Below are 19494 nucleotides of genomic sequence, written 5' to 3' on the forward strand. Positions count from 1 at the left end.
ACTGATGGTACGAGAACCGTTTCTAAGGATCTCGTGTTGACTGAAGGTGGTACCGAGGGGTCGGGTCAGGGTGTGGAGGCTGATGATGATGTGGTTATGGTGTCGCCAGAGGGTGCTTCCCGAAAGTGGAAGCGGTCAGAGGATGTTGAAAGTGAGAATATGGTGGAGGGAGAGGGCGCGTTTCCGTCAGTGATGGATCGCCATTTTGACGCTCCTGCCTTTATTGACGAATACCTTATGCCGGGCATGGAAGATTTCTTTCGTGAGTGTGATGTGACTTTTCAGGCTAAGTCCCTTTATCGATCTCTTCTTCGCTCCGCCGTGATTGTTTGGAAGGCCGAGCCTGTGATGGCTCAGGTAGGCCATCTGGATAAGAAATTTCATCAATCTCAGGCCGAGGTGGCGAGGTTAAAAGGGTTACTTGCTGATGCCGAGTCAACGAGGGAGCGGGCAGTGAAGTCATCCGAGGAATATGGCACCGAGATCCTTCGCCTTTCCGAGGTTGAGACTTCTCTTTTGTCTCAACTTGGGGAAGAGCAGAGGAAGGCTTTGGATGCCGAGTCCCGGGCAGCCATGCTCTTGGCAGATGTTGGTACGTTGAAGGATGAGGTGGCTGGTTTGAAGGCGGAGGTTGTGGGTTTGAGAGAAGAGAAGACTGTGTTGCTTGCTGATGTGAAAGAGGCTATTGCTGCTACCGAGGAAACGATGAGGGCCCAGGCTCTAGTGTTGGCGCCTGGAGCGGACGTGTCTGTAATGGGAACTTTTAAGACTGTCCGAGATGGCAAGATTGTCAGCCTTGATTAGTTCTGATTGTGACTTTTTTGTTTTGGACTGTATGTTTTTGTGCTTTTTGGCGATGTGGCCGTGTAACCGTAGACTCGTGGTTTGAACTTCATTTTAATGATGGAAAAAGAAATAAAGTTAAGGGATGACCAAGGGGGTCAGTCTAGGTGTGGTATCGTCGTAAGTTGGCGGCGTTCCATGTCCTCGGGATTTCTTCGCCGTTAAGTCGCTCGAGCTTGTATGCTCCTTTCCCGATCGTGGGCTTGATTCTGTATGGTCATTCCCAATCGGGGGTGAGCTTTCCTTTCCCCGGGGTTGGGGCTCCGACGTCGTTTCGTCGTAGAACGAGGTCGTTGGGTGAAAATTCTCGTCGGATGACGCCGTGGTTGTACCTTAGACTGATTCTTTATTTTAGGGCTAGCTCTCTGATGTGGGCTATGCTTCTTACCTCGTCGGTTAGGTCTCGCTCTGCTTCTTCGTCGTTACCCCCGACCGTTCTCCTTGGGCTTGGGTCTCCTATCTCTACTGGGATGATAGCCTCCACGCCGTATGTTAGTCGGAAAGGGGTTTCTCTGGTGGTTGTTTGGGGGGTTGTTCGGTACGACCATAAGACTGACCCGAGTTCGTCGGCCCACAGCCCCTTGGCTGCGTCGAGTCGCTCTTTTAGTCCTTTGACAATTATTTTATTTGCAGATTCCACTTGTTCGTTTGTTTGGGGGTGTTCTACCGAGCTGAAGCGGTGGGATACATGCAGACCTTCTAGGAATTCTCTGAATTTTCTATCGGTGAATTGGGTTTCGTTATCCGAGATGACGATCTCGGGGATCCCGAACTGGGTTATGATCTGTCGCCAAAGGATTTTTGGCACTAGGTTGCCGTGATGGAGGCCAGGGGTTCGGCCTCGATCCATTTGGTGTAATAGTCTATGGCAACGATGAGGTACCGGAGTTGACCGGGTGCCGTAGGGAAAGGCCCGACGAGGTCAATCCCCCAAGTGCCGAATGGCCGCTCTGCCGATATGATGCTGAGCTGGTGAGGGGCGGCTTGGTGGATATTGGCGTGCCTTTGGCATTTGTCGCAATTTTTTACTAACTGCATGGAGTCCCGGATAACCGTGGGCCAGAAATAGCCTGCCCTGATGACTCTTTGGGCTAGGGTTTTACCTCCGATGTGGTGGCCGCAACAACCTTCATGGATTTCGCGGAGTATGTACTTTGTGTCCCCGGGTTCGATGCATTTGAGAGGGGTTACGAGAATCCGCGTTTGTATAGTTGTCTTGCGACAACTGTATAGTTGCCGGCTTCCCTTTTTGTTCGTTTTCCCTTTTTGGGGTCTTCTGGTAGTGTTTCGTCGAGGAGGTATTGTAAGATAGGGTAGGTCCATGATCCTTGGTTCGAGAGTGTCAGATAAGCGTTGGTCGTTGTCGATATGGATGGTGACTTAATGACTTCCTGAATTAGCGATTTGTTACCGTGTCCTGGTTTGGTACTGGCTAGTTTGGAGAGTAGGTCTGCCTTGGCGTTTCGTTCCCTAGGAACGTGTTATATGGTAACGTGTACGAATCTTTCTTTCAGTTTGTTTACCTTGGCAAGGCATTGTTGGAGGGGATCTCGTGTCTGGTAGTCTCCGTTAATTTGGGAACTGACTACCTGTGAATCGATATTCACTTCCAAGACCTTTGCTCCGACTTCCCGGGCTAGGCTAGGCCTGCCAGGAGGGCCTCATATTCTGCCTGGTTGTTCGACACTGGGAACTCGTATCGTACCGACTGTTCGATTGTGACCCCGTTTTGACTCTCGAGTATGACTTTGGCGCCTCCATAGGTGACGTTTGACGACCATTCAACGTGTAGTTTTCATGGCTCGGGGATGAGATTTCTCGGGGTCATCTCGGCGATGAAATCGGCCATAGCTTGTGCTTTGATTGCGTTTTGGGGTTCGAACTTGATCTGGAATTGGGATAGCTCGATGGACCACGCTAGCATTCTTCCTGCTAGGTCGGGTTTTTGTAGTACTTGTTTGACCGCTTGGTCAGTTCAGACCGTCACAGGGTGGGCCTGGAAGTATTGTCGCAGGCGTCGGGAGGCCGTGAGGAGTGCGAAAGCTAACTTTTCTAGGCGTGAGTAGCAAGTTTCCACATCTTGCAAGACTTTGCTTATAAAGTATATGGATTTTTGTTCTTTCTTCTTGTTTTCGCGAATGAGTGCTGCTGCGAGTGCTTTTTCCGTTATGGAGAGGTATAAGTAGAGTGTCTCCCCTGTTTGGGGTTTGGCGAGGACTGGTGGTTTTGTTAGGACTCTGTTGAAATGTTGGAATGCTTCTTCACATTCTGTCTCCCATTTGAAGGAGGCTCCTTTCTTCATCGGTTTGAAGAAAGGGATTGCTTTTTGAGCCGATGCTCCGAGAAAGCTTGATAGTGCCGTCAGTCGGCCGGTGAGCTTTTGGATGTCATTAATGTTTTTTGCGCTCGTCATCTCAAGGACAGCGCGACATTTCTCCGGGTTTGCTTCAACTCCGCATTGTGTGATCATAAAGCCGAGGAACTTCCCTGCCTCCATCCCGAAGGCACATTTTTGCCGGGTTGAGTCGTATTTGGTGCTTTCGTAGGGTGTTCATTATGACCTTGAGATCGCTGATGAGTTGTTCGCCGGATTCGGTCTTGGCGAGCATGTCGTCTATGTCAACTTCTAGTTTGCTTCTGGATAGGTTTTGGAATATCTTGTTGACAAGTCTTTGGTAGGTGGCTCCGGCGTTTTTCAGGCCGAAGGGCATCACTGTGTAGCAGTACGTCCCGTCTGGGGTGATGAACACTGTTTTTTCTTCGTCAGGTCGGTGCATCAGAATCTGGTTGTAGCCAGAGTATGCGTCCATGAAGCTGAGGTATTGATGGCCGGATGCGGCATCTACTAATCCGTTGATATTTGGTAGGGGAAAGGCGTCTTTTGGACAGGCTTTGTTGAGGTCCGTGTAATCGACGCACATCTGCCACTTCCCGTTAGATTTCTTCACTAGCACGACATTGGCTAGCCAGGTCGTGTAGGGGAGTTCCCTGATGAAGTTGGCTTCGAGTAGGGCTTTAACTTGCCTTTTGACCTCGGCGGCTCGGTCTGGTGACATTTTTCGTCTCCTTTGTGCTACTGGTTTGGCTTTGGGGTCCACGGCTAGCCGGTGGGACATTAGGTCGGGGTTTATTCCCGGCATGTCGGCTGGTGTAAATGCGAACAAGTCTCTATTTTGTTTCAGGAGTTGGGAAAGATCTTCTTTAAGATCGTACGGGAGGTTCCTGTTAATGAAGGTGTATTCCTCTTTGGTTGGCCCTATTTATAGTTTTTCCATGTCGCCTTCTGGCTCTGGCCTGGGTTGGCCATCTTGTCGAGCGTCCAGGTCGGCTAGGAATATTCTGGCTGCATCCCGGGATTTCTTTCGTAGAGCTAGGCTGATGTTGTCGCACTCTGCTACTACCTCCCGGTCTCCGTGGATAGTACCGATGGAGCCGTCTTCGGTTCTGAACTTCATGAGGAGGTATTTGGTAAAAATGACGGCAGAGAAGTCATTGATTGTTTTTCTTTCGAGAATCACATTGTAGGCGGTGGAGTCTTTTAGGGTGATTGAGCCGTCTGGTTTAAGAAACTTGTCTTCGAGTCCAGTGACACCGTTGCGGTGTGTTTGGAGGTTGTCGTTGTGGAGCCCGAGTTTGTCGAAGGCTCCTCGGAAGAGGATGTTTGAGTCTGCACTGGTGTCCACCAGTATCCTTTGTACTAGTCCTGTTCCGATCCTTGCTGAGATGACGAAAGGGGCGTCTTCAGCCGAGGTGCCGTGCTGGCAGTCCTCAGGTAGGAAGGTTATCGTATTGTCGGCCACGGTGGTTGGAGTTTGGTTTCTGACGGCCATCACTTTGAGATCTTTTTTCAGTGTTGATTTTGACTTGCCCGATACGTCTTTGCCTGTGATGACGTTTACTATGATGGTTGGGTCTTCCTTTGGGCTTTCCCTAGGGGGTTGTTTTTGCGTTCTTGGGTTGCGCCCTTCTCTTTCTGGCGACCTGTCTCTCTCCGCACGTTTTAGTTCTCTGATGATTTTGGCGAACTCTAGGAGCTTGCCGTCTCGTATGGCTTGTTCGAGGGCGTCTTTAAGGTCGAAATAGTCTTGTGTTCTGTGTCTGTAACCTTGGTGGTAGTCGCAGTAAAGGATTTTGTTGCCTCCCGTTCTTTCTTCGAGTTGTCGGGCTTTCGGTATGATGCCTCCATCTGCTATTTGGTGGTATATCTCGGTAATTGGTGCTGTCAAGGGCGTGTAATTAGAGAATTTGCTGATTCTTGGTGGTCAGCTTGTGTTTGTCAGTTTGGGGTGGTCCCTTTGATTTTCTCTGGGTGGTGGGTTATGTCGTGGTGCCGGGTTGCCGTGTTGGGTGTGGTTGTGTTGCCGCTTGTTGGCAGCGACGACCTGGCTGACTTCTTCGTCATTTATGTAATCTTTGGCAACGTTTTGGATCTCGTGCATGGTCCACATGGGTTTGGTGGTGAGGTGTTTGCGGAAGTCTTCGTTCATGAGCCCGTTGGTTAAGCAAAGGCTTGCGACTGAATCTGTGATCCCGTCGACCGTTAGACATTCGTCCTTAAAGCGTTCGAGGTATTTCCTTGTGGATTTGTCCTGTTTTTGTGTGACCCCTTGCAAGCTGATGGGGTGTTTAGCTTTAGTGATTCTGGTCGTGAACTGGGCCATGAACTTTCGTGTGATGTCGTGGAAGCCAGCTATGGATCCGTTCGGGAGGGTATTGAACCATTTGATTGCTGGCCCGGCTAGGGTCACCGGGAAGGCCCTGCATTGAACTGCGTCGGCCGCTCCTTCTAGGTTCATCCTAGCCTCGAAAGCCGTTAGATGTTCTTGCGGATCTTTGGTTCCGTCGTACTTCATGTCAGTGGGTTTATCGAAACCTTTGGGGAGTTTTGCTTTCAAGATCCTTTCCGTGAAAGGTGTGGCTCCCATTATCGTGTGGTCGTTTCTTGTGCGCTTGGTCTCTCGGTGTCGCCGATCTTCGTCCGAGTCGCGCTGACGACTCAAATCTCGGGAAGCGCTGCGGTTGTGCCTTTTGCTGTATCGCCTTTCTGGCGATTTTTCTCGCCTGTGGTCGCGCGAGGTGTTGCGATCGTCTCTCCTATCGTGTCGCCGAGTTGGCGATCTGCCGTGGCGAGATTTTGATCTGGAAGTTGCATGGCTTCCGTGTTCGTTATTGTATCTTTCCTTGGCGGCCAATCTGCCTTCGAGTTCCTGGACCCGGAGGCAGAGATCTTGGATGATTTGTGCGCTTTGTCCCCTATTTTCTCAGGGTGTCGCGGTTCCGTGACGATGTGATCGTTTTCCTTATTCTGTGCATGGTGGATGGTACTTACTATCCTTCCTTGGTTTGCGACCTCCTGGTGTTCTGGGGTTGGATTCTTTATTCGAGAGTCATCCTGGCTTGAGGAGGCTTCTTCAAGTACATCCCCCATTCCGGTTTAGTCGGCGCAAGTTCCCCACAGACGGCGCCAATGTACAAGATGTCTCTGGTACTGGTTGAGGGATGGATCGGGAACTTGCGGGTCGAGGCGGATGCCGAATCGCTTGACTGGAGCAAAGGGGGGAGTTACCTGCAAAGACACTCTGACGCTCAAGTCAGAATGGATCTGAGAGGTATAAGGTATGAGGAATGAGTGAATACCTGGGGGGACCTGGATCCTCTATTTATTGGTGATGGTAGTTATCTTATCTTATCTTGTTTGGCTAAGATAAGGGAGACGTTTGAATTCGAAAGTCGGTTAGGAATTCTAGAGGGCCGGCTTCGGGCCCTCTAGAAGGGCGAGGCGGGTTGGACCTGGGTAATCGGATTCGGGTTTAACCCCGGGTCATGGATCTGTGGGCCGGATCCGTAACAATTATAATAAAATATTTTCATAAAATAATATAATTATACATTATTCATGAGCTAATTGTAATATAATTAAAACAAATTCATTTGAAAAAAATCCTGTATAATCTTCATAAATTACAGTAATTTCTTTATTTTTGTATACGTATGTATTAATTTTGTTAAATAATTCTAAATATTTTTTATTTATACATACATATATATTAATTATACATAAAAATATTTAAATCACATGTATTAATATGTGCAATAAACTCTTATGTTTGATATCTATATATGGTCTCCAATCCCAGTCCCATTCATACGCAAATTGTATACAATTTTTTTTAATAGAGCAATTTTAATTTTTTGTTTTATTTTCTTTCACGTATATTTTCTTTTTCCTTTATAATTTTTTTCTTTTTTGTTTTAAGTACACTCTTATTAAGAATTGCATTACTAATCTAAAATACAAATAGAGAAAAAAAGGTGATACATATATCGAAGAAAAAAAAACTTAAATATCAGAAAAAATCATATATTAAAACTTTTAAAAATAACATATTCAATAAAAATAGTCGTAATATATAAATTAAGACAACAATTTAAATTTAAATTTAAATTAATGTAAAACAAATTTAATCAAATACCAATATTAGAACTAAATTACTTAAATAATATTTAATCTATTCTAGTCCTTAGACATGTATAAATTAGAGTCATTCTCGTAACAACAACCAACTGAAACATCATAAGTTTGGACATTTAGAATTCGTACAAATTCAGACCATCTTCTTGTTGAATAAGCTTCTATTGAGTTAAGAAATTAACTAAATTAATTAGTAATGACAAACATTATTTTTGGGTAAAATAAATAATTAGTGTTGATTAATTATAATTGTAAATTATTAATTATTTATTATTCATGCAGGCCAAAATCAAAATAAAAGCAAGCAGCCCAAAGTGAATAAAATAAAAAATAGCAAGGCTGGTGGGCTGATGACACAAACGAAGCCCAAAAGGAAACAAAGCCAAAGAAATAAAAAACGGGCCAAGCAAATCAAAACCCGATCCAAGCCCGATTTGAATTCAGCAAGTAAACCCCTCTCATTTGCCTTACCAAAAGCAACGTTCACTTCTGTAACTTGGTCAGAAACTCAGAAAAGTGAGAAAGAGAAAGAGAGAGCTTATTCCCTAATCTAATTACCAAAGAAGCAAGAAAGAGAGAGATTGAGCTTGAAAGGCTGAGGTCAAATCAACAAGTTCAAACCAAATCAAGCTTAGGTTAAAGGTAACCCATTTTCTTTTACATGCAACACACTTTCTTCTCTTCATCTCCAACTCTCTGCCACTCCGTTTTGAGCTATATGGAAAAGAGGATTTCTATTCTTCTCTGCTGTATCCACGGTCTCAAACATGTCTTGGGGACCAAGTTGGTTTTCAAGGGTTCAGATTCGATTTACCATTGGAAGACTTTTGTGGTTGCTATTTTATGGCTTTCGGTCAAGATGGAGAAGTCAGAAGAAAAAGTTATACTCTGAGGTTTAATGAGAAAAAGTGAGTTTGTGGGTTGGTGAAGCTTAAGACTCGAGAAGTTGACCTAGGGAGAGCAACCAAGCAGCATGCAAGGAGATAAAAATGTTTTGTTGTTCATTTAGAAACCACGGAGAGAAAACCAGAGTTTGGTAAATAGTATTCTGTAAAGAAGTTTCTCTACTTGGATAATGCTTTCTTTCAAAGAAGAATTTGGCCAATACTGAAAAACTGTATCTGAGGTTTGCAAATATGGTTTTGCACATAGCGAAGAGGTTGTTGATGAAGTCAATCTCCTTCATGTTTTACAGATTGTGATGTACTTTTCTATGTCCATCTTTCTGTAATTTCTTGTGTGAAAAGGCATAGTGAAAGAGCTCAAGTAAAAGCCATGAGTGAAAAAAGGCTTAGTGATACACTTGAGAGAAAAGCCTAGAGTTATTTTCTGATTTCTTTAGGTATGTCTATGTCTTGTATCTTGTACCTGTAAGGTATCTCTTTCTTAGTTGGGTTAGCACTAAGAGTGAAAAGTTAGTTATTATCATAGCCAATGTCAAGTTAGGTTAGAACTTGAGTGTGAAAGGATTGTGTCAACCCTGTGAAATTGGTGTATGTAATACTTTTAACTATAGTGAAAATTTCTCCATTGTTGTGGAGTTGACTGGACGTAGGTTGCATAGTACAATGCAACCGAACCAGGATACATGTTAATGTTAGCTTTTCTCTTCTCTGTTGTGTTCTGTTTTCTGATATTCATGAGACAAAAATAAATTTTCGCTGCTAAGTACAAATAGAAGCAAAATTGAAAGTTTGTTTAAAAAAGGGGTTATAACTGCAACTTAAAAGGAAGGTATAGATTCAATATCCTTTAGCTTCATTATCCACTATCCATGCAATACGGCAAGGTATAGAATTGCCACAGAAACTAAACTGAACCTTATTCCCCTCAATGGCATTGCATTGATACAAAAGAAGGCCGATAATTTTTGAAAAAAAAATCACAATATGTTATAAAATTATTTTAATAACCAAAAACTTAAAATAAAAAAATTTAAATATATTACTAATCGTTGAAGTTGCATATCCGAATTTGAAATGAATTTAGCAAAACTGAACTTAAATTGAGGGAAGTCAATCTCATTATGTGTTCCACTTCGAAGATCTCCGGGCAGACGTAGAAAGCATGGAGGGGATTGAACTTGAACTTGACCTACAAGCTTTGTGAAAACAATTCTTCAATAAAAAATCGAGCTCCTCCCAAGAAAACTAATTTTATTCACATTCTATTAGGTTGGTCATAATATGTGAGTAGATCCAACCATCTTTCGGTAAAATAGAGTTTACTTCCTCTTCTTTGGACGCTTACATCCATGTAGTTAGAACCCAAATCAGTGAATTCAACTTAATGAGGTATTTCATGGATGTGATGCATTGTAAATGATTGCGGCAAAAGACAATCGCACTGTAATATTAGACGAAAAGCATAAGTTGGAGTAAGAACAATCATTAAATTATCAAAAGAATAATATAATAAAATGAGTATATAGAAAATACTATACAAAATAATAAATTGTACCTTAAAAGGATCAACTTTGATGAAAAATGAAGAATACATTCTATGAAGTAGCAAAAGAAGAACAAAAAATTTTAAAAAAATGAGTTGACTCAGATCTAGACTCATGTACCACAAAAAACTCTATATATAAACTTTATTAAAAAAAATAAATATATAAATTAGTTATTATCAGGATAATTTTTTATTATTTATGTTAATTATACATCATATATTTGTTTTATTAAAATTATATGATTTTATCGTATTATATTATGATTAGAATAATTATTTTTTATCATGAATAGAGTAATTGGGACAACTTCATATCATTATCATACCATATTATTATTATTATTATTATTATTATTATTATTATTATTTTTTTTTTTTTTCTTTGGTGTACACACGAGGGTAACTTTAGCTGCACCAAAAACTATTTTACTTCTGGGCCATGAGCCCACCGAAAATATTTGGCCCAAAAAGTGGTGGTGAAGGTGGCCTATAAGGCTATAAAACGGTGCGCTTAGCATAAACCCTAAAGCCTCTCGTCGAAACCTGGTCAGTAATCAGCTATAAAGTGAAGGCATATTTGGCATGGTAACCTTGGTCATCGCTTCTGTGACTGCGAGCTTAAATTTGTTTATTTGCGATTTGATTAGGAAATTATAATGTCTGTGTAGTTGTTTGTTTTCTCTTTCTGATATGATGATTATTGTTTGTTTTGGAATTGATTTTGAGGAAGGAACGGGAAGTGGTGTTTCTCTATGATGATGAATCAATGATGACGAGTCCGATCTTTCCATTCTTAACAATACTGACGACAAATCGAGGCATTTGTCTGAGAGGAACTCCACTCTTCCACTCTTCCTTCCATTTCCACCATTTTTATTTTTATAATTTTCTGTGTTGTTGATTGAATGTGGATTGTTATGCATAATTGCATAGGAATTTTAGTTGATGCTGGAACTTTTGGGCATGATGAGGATATTTATGAACATTTTCAAATGATGAAAACAATCCTCCTACTCATTCTGAATGCCTCATTTTGATTTTACGTACTAGTTTAGTAGAGAAAGATGATAAAGTAGCCATGATGATGAAATTGATATTTGACGAGAGAATTCTCAGTGATTGTGTTTCAAGCACTTTTGAGCTACTACTCCCTTTCTCTTATTCCACTTTGTTTTTAAAAAATCTTTTTGGAAACAGATGGTGCTGCTGCCTCTCATTCCTCATTTGTTTTTTTGGTATTTTCACTAGAAATAACTTTTGATTTTACACTGGCACAAAACAGCTTATTCATTGTTTTCTTGCTTTTTCTCCTAAAATCATTCTCGGGCAATTGTGATTTGCTCCTTACTGTTGCAGACATATCTTTCAAATACTATTTAGTAGATATTATTTCATATTTTTAAGTATTAGAATGTTTAATTTAATTTTATATATTTTAGTTTTGTTTATTTAATTATTAGATTGAACTTTATATCACTGGGGTTAGAGTTTTCTTTATTTACAACCTATTTTATATCCATGCTGTATATTGTTAAGCACCGATCACTATTGATTGATTAGAAATAAATGCTTAGTGGATGGAGGCACATGTTTGCTTGGGAGCTCTGGCTGAATGAATCTTATTACTTTTTGAGGCTTCTGGTTCTGCATATCCATATAGAACAAGAAGTTTAGCTGCTGGTTGAATGTTGCAGCCTGAAGGCAAAAGGACACCTAACGAGACAAACTGAAGATACTATAAGATGGAATCATAGCTCGAATGGTGAAGTCACCATAGCCTCGGTTTATAAATTGTTAACTCGAAGCAGTGAGAAAGAGCAACTCCCAATATGGAAAACCATATGGAAATGAAAAGGGATGTAAAGAATAAAAATGCTCATGTGGAGACTAGCCCATGGAAGGATCTTAACAGCAGGAAGAAGGACTTGGATGCAACTCATCCAACTGAATGCAACAGCTATTTTCTTTGGAATCGATATGGCAAATTGGATAAGAATGAATTTGGAAAATAATTTAGGAGTATCATCTGTACATTCTTGGATTGATGAATTTTTTGTGACTTGCTGGGCGATGTGGAAATGGAGAAATCAAGAAGTGTTTTCACCCCCTTTTAACAGACCAACGAATGCAGTTAAAGTAATTAGAGGCACGATAGAAAATTATACTGTTGCTCAAGGGAAGAGGAAAGCGTCTAGAAATGATATCCCCCCTAATAGGGATCGAGGAGTTTGGCACCCTCCAGCACAAGGGTGGTTGAAATTAAATACTGATGGTGCTTTCGGGGAGACTCAAAATGATTCGGGTAGTGGAGGATTGCTGAGAACTCATTAAGGGAAATGGATATGAGGTTTCATGGCAAGGCTGGGGAACTGTCCAGCAATACAGGCGGAACTCGGGGTAGTTTTTTATTGATTGAAAATGGCTTGGGAGCTAGGAATGAGGACAGCGATGGTGGAAGTAGACTCTCTTGAAGTGATGGTGGAAGTGAGTCTCAATTTGCCAACCCGTTCGTGCCTCACCCTATAATAACTTGTATAGAATCCAGTCCACTTTTATAGGTGGGTATTAAAAAATTAAACCCTAATCCACCTATGCTAGTATATGTCCTACCCGTATAATTATAAAAATTTAATAAATAAAATTAAAATTTAAAATTTATATAATCATCTTTATATACATATCATAAATTAAAAGAAAAATTTAAATATGATATATTATTGTCAATTATTTTACTAATTATTGCTGCTGTTTATGACGCCCACAAGTTTTGGTGACTATGGACAAATAAATCATCAACATATGGAAAATTGAACGTTTTGGTGACTATGGACAAACAAATCATCAACATATGGGAAATTGAAACACGTTTTAGTTACAGATCTATTAATCAATAATGGCATGTTTATGGTTTATAAATAAAAGAAAAAATTACACCATCTATTATATTCCTTAGCAATAAAAAATGGTCTATTGCTGGAAAATTGTTCCCTCTCTTGCCGGAAATGAAGTCGCCACCAATGCCAAAAATTGACGAAATGGTAATTTTTGAAAATATTTACACTGCATTAATCTTTTTTCTCATATTAGTAAATAATTATTTATATCTTTTATTTTTAATTGAAATAACCATTTTATCCTGCAATAAAAAATCTAAAATTTAAAGTTACTATCATTAATTAAATTTTAATACTATTCAAGTGAAATTTAAAATTACTAATTACAAAAAGTATCATGTCATGTGTAGATTGCTAGGTCAATATATAGGTATTTATAGCCACTGCATTGAAAGCCATTATAGTCGTCAACATAGACCTCAAAGTTCCTTCCTATTTGCTTACTGAAGACCTTGTCTATCGGTCGTTGATAAGTAGCACCTGCATTCTTAAGTCCAAAAGGCATAACTTTATAACAATAGTTTCCAAGTTTGGTGATAAAAAATGTTTTATCATCATCTTCTGAATGCATTAGAATCTGGTTATATCTAGAGTATGCATCTAGAAAACTTAAGATATCGTATCCTGATGCATTATCGACCAGTTTATCTATACGTGGGAGGGGATAGGCGTCTTTAGGACATGCTTTGTTCAGGTTAGTAAAGTCTACACATATTCGCCACTTATCTGAGACTTTCCTTACCATAACCACATTAGAGAGCCATGTTGTAAATCGTAATTCCTTTATTGAATCCTGCTTGTAGGAGTTTTTGGGTCTCTTCCAGACATGCTGCTCTTTTCTCGTCTCCCATGTTTCGTTTCTTTTGTGATACAGGTCGAACTTTAGGGTCGATTTGTAATCTGTGGCATATAAGGCTCGGGTCTATGCCGAGCATGTCTGCTGCTATCCACGCAAAGAGGTCGGTATTTTTTCGAAGCAAGTTGATGATTCGTTGTTTAGTTCCTGAGAAAAGAGAACCACTTATGTAAGTGTAATGATTGTTATTGTCATCTATTATTACATTTTCAAGGTCATCTGTTGGTGTAGGCCTGTCGTGGAGTCTCCTCTTGGATCAAGATCGGCGGTATTCGAGATATTTGCCACATCATAGGTTCCCTTCTCTGGTTCAGCCTTCTGGTTGGTTTCTAATCTTATTTTCAAGCTTTCATTGTAGCATTGTCGAGCTTCGATCTAGTCGGAATGTATAGTGGCTATCTGGTTGTCTTGTACCTGAAACTTGACACATACATAGATGGATAGTGGATACAATAGCACCGAAGGAATTTAAAAAAGGTCTGCCCATGATGATATTGTAAGGGCTAGTGTAGTCGACAACTAGGAACTGCACGTCCTTTATTTTACTAAAGGGATGGTCGCCCATGGTTATTTTTAGCCATACGCTGCCGAGGATAGATATTCGCTCCCCCGAGAATCCGACTAGCTCCCCCAAGGATGGTAGCATTGTTTGCTCACTGAGTTTCATTTTCCTAAAAGTAGAGTAAAAGAAGACATCCGCGCTGCTGCCGGGGTCGAGTAGAACTTTCTTCACCAGGAGACCTCCCGCCTGGATAGAAATGACTACAGGGTCATCTAGGTTGGTGGCTCTTGCTTGGTAGTCAGACTGTTCAAAAGATATCTGGGATGTCTGTGGTTTGCGAATGGTGGTCTCGTCTGTCCGTTGGACCATTAGCATTGCTCGGTAACTACGCTTTCGTGCTGAGCTTGTTTGTCCACTACTCGCGAATCCTCCAGAGATGCAATTGATAACTCCTCTTGTCGGTGGAGGTTGAAATATGATTTTGTCTGAGGTATTTGGAGTTTGCTCTTGTTGCCGGTCACTCGTGTTCTTTGTAACTGGCCTTATCCTGCCACTTATGTATTTGTTTAGGTGTTCTTGTCTGGCCAACCTTTCTAGTAGGTCTTTGACGATCACGCATTCGTCGGTTGTGTGGCTGAACTTTTGGTGGAAGGCACAGTATTTTGACTTGTTGACGTATCTCTGGTCTTGGTATGAACCGGCTCTGTTCGGTGACTTTATTAGCTTGTTGTGTAATATTTCTTTAATGATGTCTTCCCTTTTGGTATTGAACTTGGTGTATAAATCGAACTTCGGAGTTAGGTTAAAGGGTTTTTTGGAATCCTTGTTATAAGACTTGTCTTCTTCCTTTCTGAATGATGGTCTCTCATTCCTCTGAGTTTCATGTAGCTCTTCTATTTCGATAAATGTCCAGTCTCTTTATCCCAAAATTCCTCCAATGTCTTCAGTTTTGCCACAACGATAGCTTCCTGGAATTTTTTAGGTCGGAGACCACTCTTGATGGCGTGCAATTGCACTTTTGGATTGAGGTCGGGAATTTTCCATAGCTGCTGTTGTGAAGCATGTCATATAGTCTTTCAAGCTCTCGTGCTGTCCCTGCTTGATCGTGCTGAGATAGTCTGAGTCTCACACATAGATTTTGGATGCTGCAAAATAATTAATGAACAATTTGGCAAACTCATCAAAACTGATTATGGAACCTGCAGGCAAATTAGAAAACTATAATAGGGCAACTCCATCTAAAAAAGTTGAAAAATTCGGCATAAAATAGGATCGGAGTCGCTATTGAAGAACATCATAGATTCAAATTTTATGACATGAACTTTAGGAACCTGCAAAGGAGATTCCAACGCTCAAGTCAGTAATGCATATAATAAACGTGAGAAAAAAAATAAAAGAAAGTATCACAGAGGCAAGGCTGTTGTTACTTTATTTGATTGAGAATATTTTAATGTGTGTGTTTCTTTTTCATACCCTGACGAGATTTGCTCGTTTGTTGAAATAAATAGTGTTGTAAAAAATATTTGTTGAGTAAACGTTCGAATAGTGCTCAATTTTTTAGGAATTGTTATTAAGGATTAGTTTATCTGCTTAAATAGTGCGAGATTCTCGGTATAAAATTTTGTTTGAAGAATTTGACTTGTTCTCAATTATTACTTCATTTGGCCGGAAATATTGATATGATACAAAAGGTATATATATTTATATATACATTATATATACTGTCGGATATTATCTAAATCCGACTCCACCTCGCTTTGTCCAAGAACTCCATCACTAAAAAACCCGCTTTAAACAAGTAGGAATAGTCGAATAGATATCCGTATATTCGAATAGTGGTTGCCACCCTCAAATTCCAGCACCCTCAGATACGGGAACACTTGCGCTTACTGGTTACCCAAGGAAATCCCCAAAAGCCATAGTGGATTCCATTTTATTGACTCCTTCCCGATAGGATTTGTGTCTTTCATTGTAAATGATAGTATGGGGAGTGTTTCTTCTTTTTGGATTAGGCCTCGTTGGTTTAACAAAAAATACAAGCTGTTCAAGTGTTCAACCAAACACCTTTTCCTTTGGGGTCTTTGCCTATGAACTAGGTAACTGGGCCAAGACCCAACTCAATTTTATTATCTTCCATTACATGTATCACAAATTCGGGTGATGCTTGCTTTGCAGATTGGGCTTTTGTTTCTGGTCCTACCGTCTAATGTTGGACTCTTCCTTATGACGATAAAATGTACAAGTGCCGTGTAAATATTCTGACAAAAAATTACTACGTAATTATAGTATACTTTAGCAAATAATAATATTAAAACAAAGAGTTGCCATAATGGAATTGTACTTTTTCCTTTTAACATTCTTGTTTTTTTTTTTGGGTCAATTTTGTTGTTGTTTAGTCTCTGTCTTCGTATTCACTATCGAGCAGTATATGAAAGCGAACAAAAATTCAAAATTTTTTTTACAAGTTTATTCCTATTACTTTTTACTGCATATTCTAAGAACGAATTTTATTATTAGTCATTAAATATCAACATAAGTTACATTTTGTGTTTCATAGTTGTTAATTTATCAAATAACATAAACAATATATACTATTACATTAAGTATTTTAATTGTTTTATTAAGATTTGAACAATACTACATGACTAATAAATATGATTATTTTTAGTGAGTATTTTATCAGCAATACGTTATATTTATATTTAAAAAAATTTTATACATAAAAAATATAATTTACACTTATATTTATATGTATCTATATTTTTTTAGAGTTTGTATACATAGATAAATAAAATTTATTTATTAAAGATAATTTAATAATTATATTAGTCAAATAGTAAAAAATACTAAAAATTACTGATTTTCAAAAATTTTTTAAAAAAGTTTTTCATGAAATAAATATTATATGGTATTTTTTCATTTTTGTCATACATATTTATTTACATGAATTTTTTTTTGATGCAGTCCCTGCACTAGTATTTTATTGAAAGATGAGTGTATTATGATGTTTACACTCTACATAATTGTTTTGGGGTGCTGCATTTATTCACAAATTACAAGAGGATTGAATAGTCACTACTTCCCTTTCACACTTATCCGTATCGGTATCCGAATCCGAATCCAACAACCTGGTATCCCGCCGACAGAACATTTTCTACGTACAAGACAACCGCACGATCGAAACCATTATTAACCGAAGACCTCTTTACCAAGTCTATTCCATGATTCCACTTTTGTCTGTCACTCTCTTTTGCAACTCACCGTAAAATCTAAACCAATCAAAACTAACATTAATTAAATAATTAATGAATGCACTCAGTCACTAATTGTGGCGTGTGGCATGTATCACTGTATAATATTATGCTCTTCTTATGCCGTGTTTCCTATATAAATTAATTAATTAATATGGTTGAATTTCACAATCCCAGGTTCCACTTAATTGTATGGGTATGCAGAGAAGAAGATAAGTGGTGCGAATGATGGAGGAAGTGGCAGGGGCGTTTGGCAGCAGCGCCAGCTTCGCCCTCCGCTTGGGGCAGACCGTCTTCTCCTCCGCCTCCCTTCTATTCATGTGCTTTGGCGTCGATTTCTACTCATACACCGCTTTCTGGTATTTCTTTTTCTCATTCACTCTTTAGTCTTCAATGTGTTGCTTTGATAACAAACATTATTTTGCAATGTCATCTGAATGCACACCTACTCTCAAATTTCGATCTCAAAATTGGTTTTTATGTGGGGTTACATGTCATTTCAATTCTGCTATGTCGCAGATCTATTCTTCATAAGAAATGAGGCAGTAATTTACACTTCTCAAATTATAGGCAAGTCACTGCAAGCTTGCTGGCCCTGAAATTGGTTTGCAAATTGTTCAAAGTCTTACATACCTCTCTGATTTTGGGATAGAAAGTTTACAAATGAATTTATTGCTGAATGGTGATGGGAAATTAATTGAAATTCCCTATAACTAAATTGCGCATCTAATAGGTCCAGAGTCTACAGCATTTTTGGTGTAGGATGTAAGAATGCTGAGAACAGATCATTTCTAATTTCTTAATGAGCATGAACAATTGATTGATTGGGGCTCTTAATACAAAGCTGGAGTTCCCAATTTCTTTTACATTTTTGGTTTGATACATGATTTGATTGTGATGAGTGTTTGTGTGGAGCTTAGCCACTTAGCATGTTCAAGGTCTAAAACCAAGAGGAGGAAAAGGAATTAGGTTTACGCAGCATGCATGTGGTTACAATTGGCATGCCTTGCAGTTTATAAATTCTAACTGATAATAAGTTATGCTATTCTGCAGCTATTTGGTGACGGTCATGGGTTTGGTAATTCCATGGAGCGTAACATTGTTAGTAGTAGATGCTTACTCCGTCTTCATAAAAGACCTACAAATTCAGCAAAGGATTGTAATGATAATCTTTCTGGGAGACATGGTATGTAGTTATCTGCAACTTATGGCTAAGACTTGAAGAGGCATTAATAAGGTTCCAATACTGAACTAATAGTTTTGAGGTTTTTCTTTTCGTTTTCCTTATCTACTATGCAGGTTTTATCGTATCTCTCGCTGGCTGCAGCATGCTCTACAGCGAGTGTCGCGGATCTTCTGCTTGAAGCTGGTGGATCCCTTTGCCCTGCAAGACTATGTGGTAGATATCAAATGTCTGCTGCTATGGCCTTTTTGTCTTGGTTTCTTTCATCAGCTTCCTGTCTTTTCAATTTTTGGCTCTTCTCTTCTCTGTAAAATACATAGCTCACTGTTGATATATGTGTAAATGAATGCAAAGGGTGTGAATGTGAATGACAAAGTCATTTGCTTTTTAAGTACATATTTTTTGAAATTTCCTTGTGAATAAAATTCTGGCGACTATAGTCAACAATGTAATAACTGCTCTTTCAGCAGGGCAAGGGAAAAATACTAAAGGTTTATTTCTTGGCTCTCAACTGCTTCCAGCTTTTCTTCCCAGTTTTTTGCTGTTTTACCAAGTTACTTGGGAAAAGTTGGTTGAAAATCTGAATGATTTATGTAGCATGGTACTATAAGTTCCACTGTTCCAAACTGTATGTACTGTGCCTGCGATAATCTGGCGCAACATCTGTAACATTCATTTGGTGCTTATGCAATGTGAAGAGTTCTATTCTATATTGTTTCTTTATGACGTTTGGAGTCACTTTTATTTCATCCTTAGGGGGATTTGAGGGAGCTTGATCCTTAAGAATTAAACTTGACTCCATTCGAATGACTAAAACACTGGTTATCATTTGAGACACTGTCTAAGTCACTAGCTGGTCAAACTTGATTCATGCTTATATGATAGATGTATAGTCAAACAATGTCCATTGGATCAGAAAACTAACAATTTTAAAATAAGAAAATAATATGCGATGATGGTAGAAATAAAGGTAAATTATAACCATGTAAAATTAAACCATTAAAGAATTATAGATGTAGATATGTAGTAGCAAAATGAAATC

At 39.6% G+C, this 19494-nt stretch overlaps 2 protein-coding genes, 1 long non-coding RNA gene and 2 other non-coding genes across 5 annotated transcripts; 4 read left to right on the top strand and 1 right to left on the bottom strand.

The window, feature by feature from the left end:
• Positions 1–4103: 4103 nt before the first annotated feature.
• Positions 4104–5768, bottom strand: LOC112803234 (uncharacterized). Its single transcript, XM_025846744.1, has 3 exons — positions 5183–5768; positions 4542–5062; positions 4104–4292 (listed from the first exon to the last, which is right to left on the bottom strand). Exons 1-3 carry the CDS (start codon positions 5766–5768, stop codon positions 4104–4106), a joined length of 1296 nt encoding a protein of 431 aa, XP_025702529.1.
• Positions 5769–10286: 4518 nt separating this feature from the next.
• Positions 10287–12433, top strand: LOC140184660 (uncharacterized). Its single transcript, XR_011881767.1, has 2 exons — positions 10287–10351; positions 11341–12433. It is a non-coding gene; the product is annotated as an uncharacterized lncRNA (long non-coding RNA).
• On the top strand, positions 10514–10601 carry LOC112804662 (small nucleolar RNA SNOR75). Its single transcript, XR_003203271.1, has one exon. It is a non-coding gene; the product is annotated as a small nucleolar RNA SNOR75 (small nucleolar RNA).
• LOC112804636 (small nucleolar RNA Z105) lies at positions 10725–10789 on the top strand. Its single transcript, XR_003203249.1, has one exon. It is a non-coding gene; the product is annotated as a small nucleolar RNA Z105 (small nucleolar RNA).
• Positions 12434–17118: 4685 nt separating the features above from the next.
• On the top strand, positions 17119–19166 carry LOC112800631 (CASP-like protein ARALYDRAFT_485429). Its single transcript, XM_025842975.3, has 3 exons — positions 17119–17628; positions 18323–18455; positions 18569–19166. The coding sequence occupies exons 1-3, from the start codon at positions 17495–17497 to the stop codon at positions 18761–18763; spliced, it is 462 nt and encodes a 153-aa protein (XP_025698760.1). The 5' UTR covers positions 17119–17494; the 3' UTR covers positions 18764–19166.
• The last annotated feature ends 328 nt before the right edge of the window (positions 19167–19494 follow it).

This window comes from Arachis hypogaea, chromosome 5 (assembly GCF_003086295.3).
Source record: "Arachis hypogaea cultivar Tifrunner chromosome 5, arahy.Tifrunner.gnm2.J5K5, whole genome shotgun sequence".
Lineage (NCBI taxonomy): Eukaryota > Viridiplantae > Streptophyta > Magnoliopsida > Fabales > Fabaceae > Arachis > Arachis hypogaea.

What these genes read in the sequence shown, in the direction of transcription:
- LOC112800631 (XM_025842975.3), top strand. Translation starts at nt 17,495, where the DNA reads ATGATGGAGGAAGTGGCAGGGGCGTTTGGCAGCAGCGCCAGCTTCGCC. An exon ending in TACTCATACACCGCTTTCTG is followed by an intron (nt 17,629 to 18,322) that starts GTATTTCTTTTT and finishes GCTATTCTGCAG; the next exon opens with CTATTTGGTGACGGTCATGG. An exon ending in TAATCTTTCTGGGAGACATG is followed by an intron (nt 18,456 to 18,568) that starts GTATGTAGTTAT and finishes TCTACTATGCAG; the next exon opens with GTTTTATCGTATCTCTCGCT.
- LOC112803234 (XM_025846744.1), bottom strand. Translation starts at nt 5,768, where the DNA reads ATGGGAGCCACACCTTTCACGGAAAGGATCTTGAAAGCAAAACTCCCC. An exon ending in ACACAACCACACCCAACACG is followed by an intron (nt 5,063 to 5,182) that starts GCAACCCGGCAC and finishes CGCCCTTGACAG; the next exon opens with CACCAATTACCGAGATATAC. An exon ending in CAAGGATCGGAACAGGACTA is followed by an intron (nt 4,293 to 4,541) that starts GTACAAAGGATA and finishes CTCCTCATGAAG; the next exon opens with TTCAGAACCGAAGACGGCTC.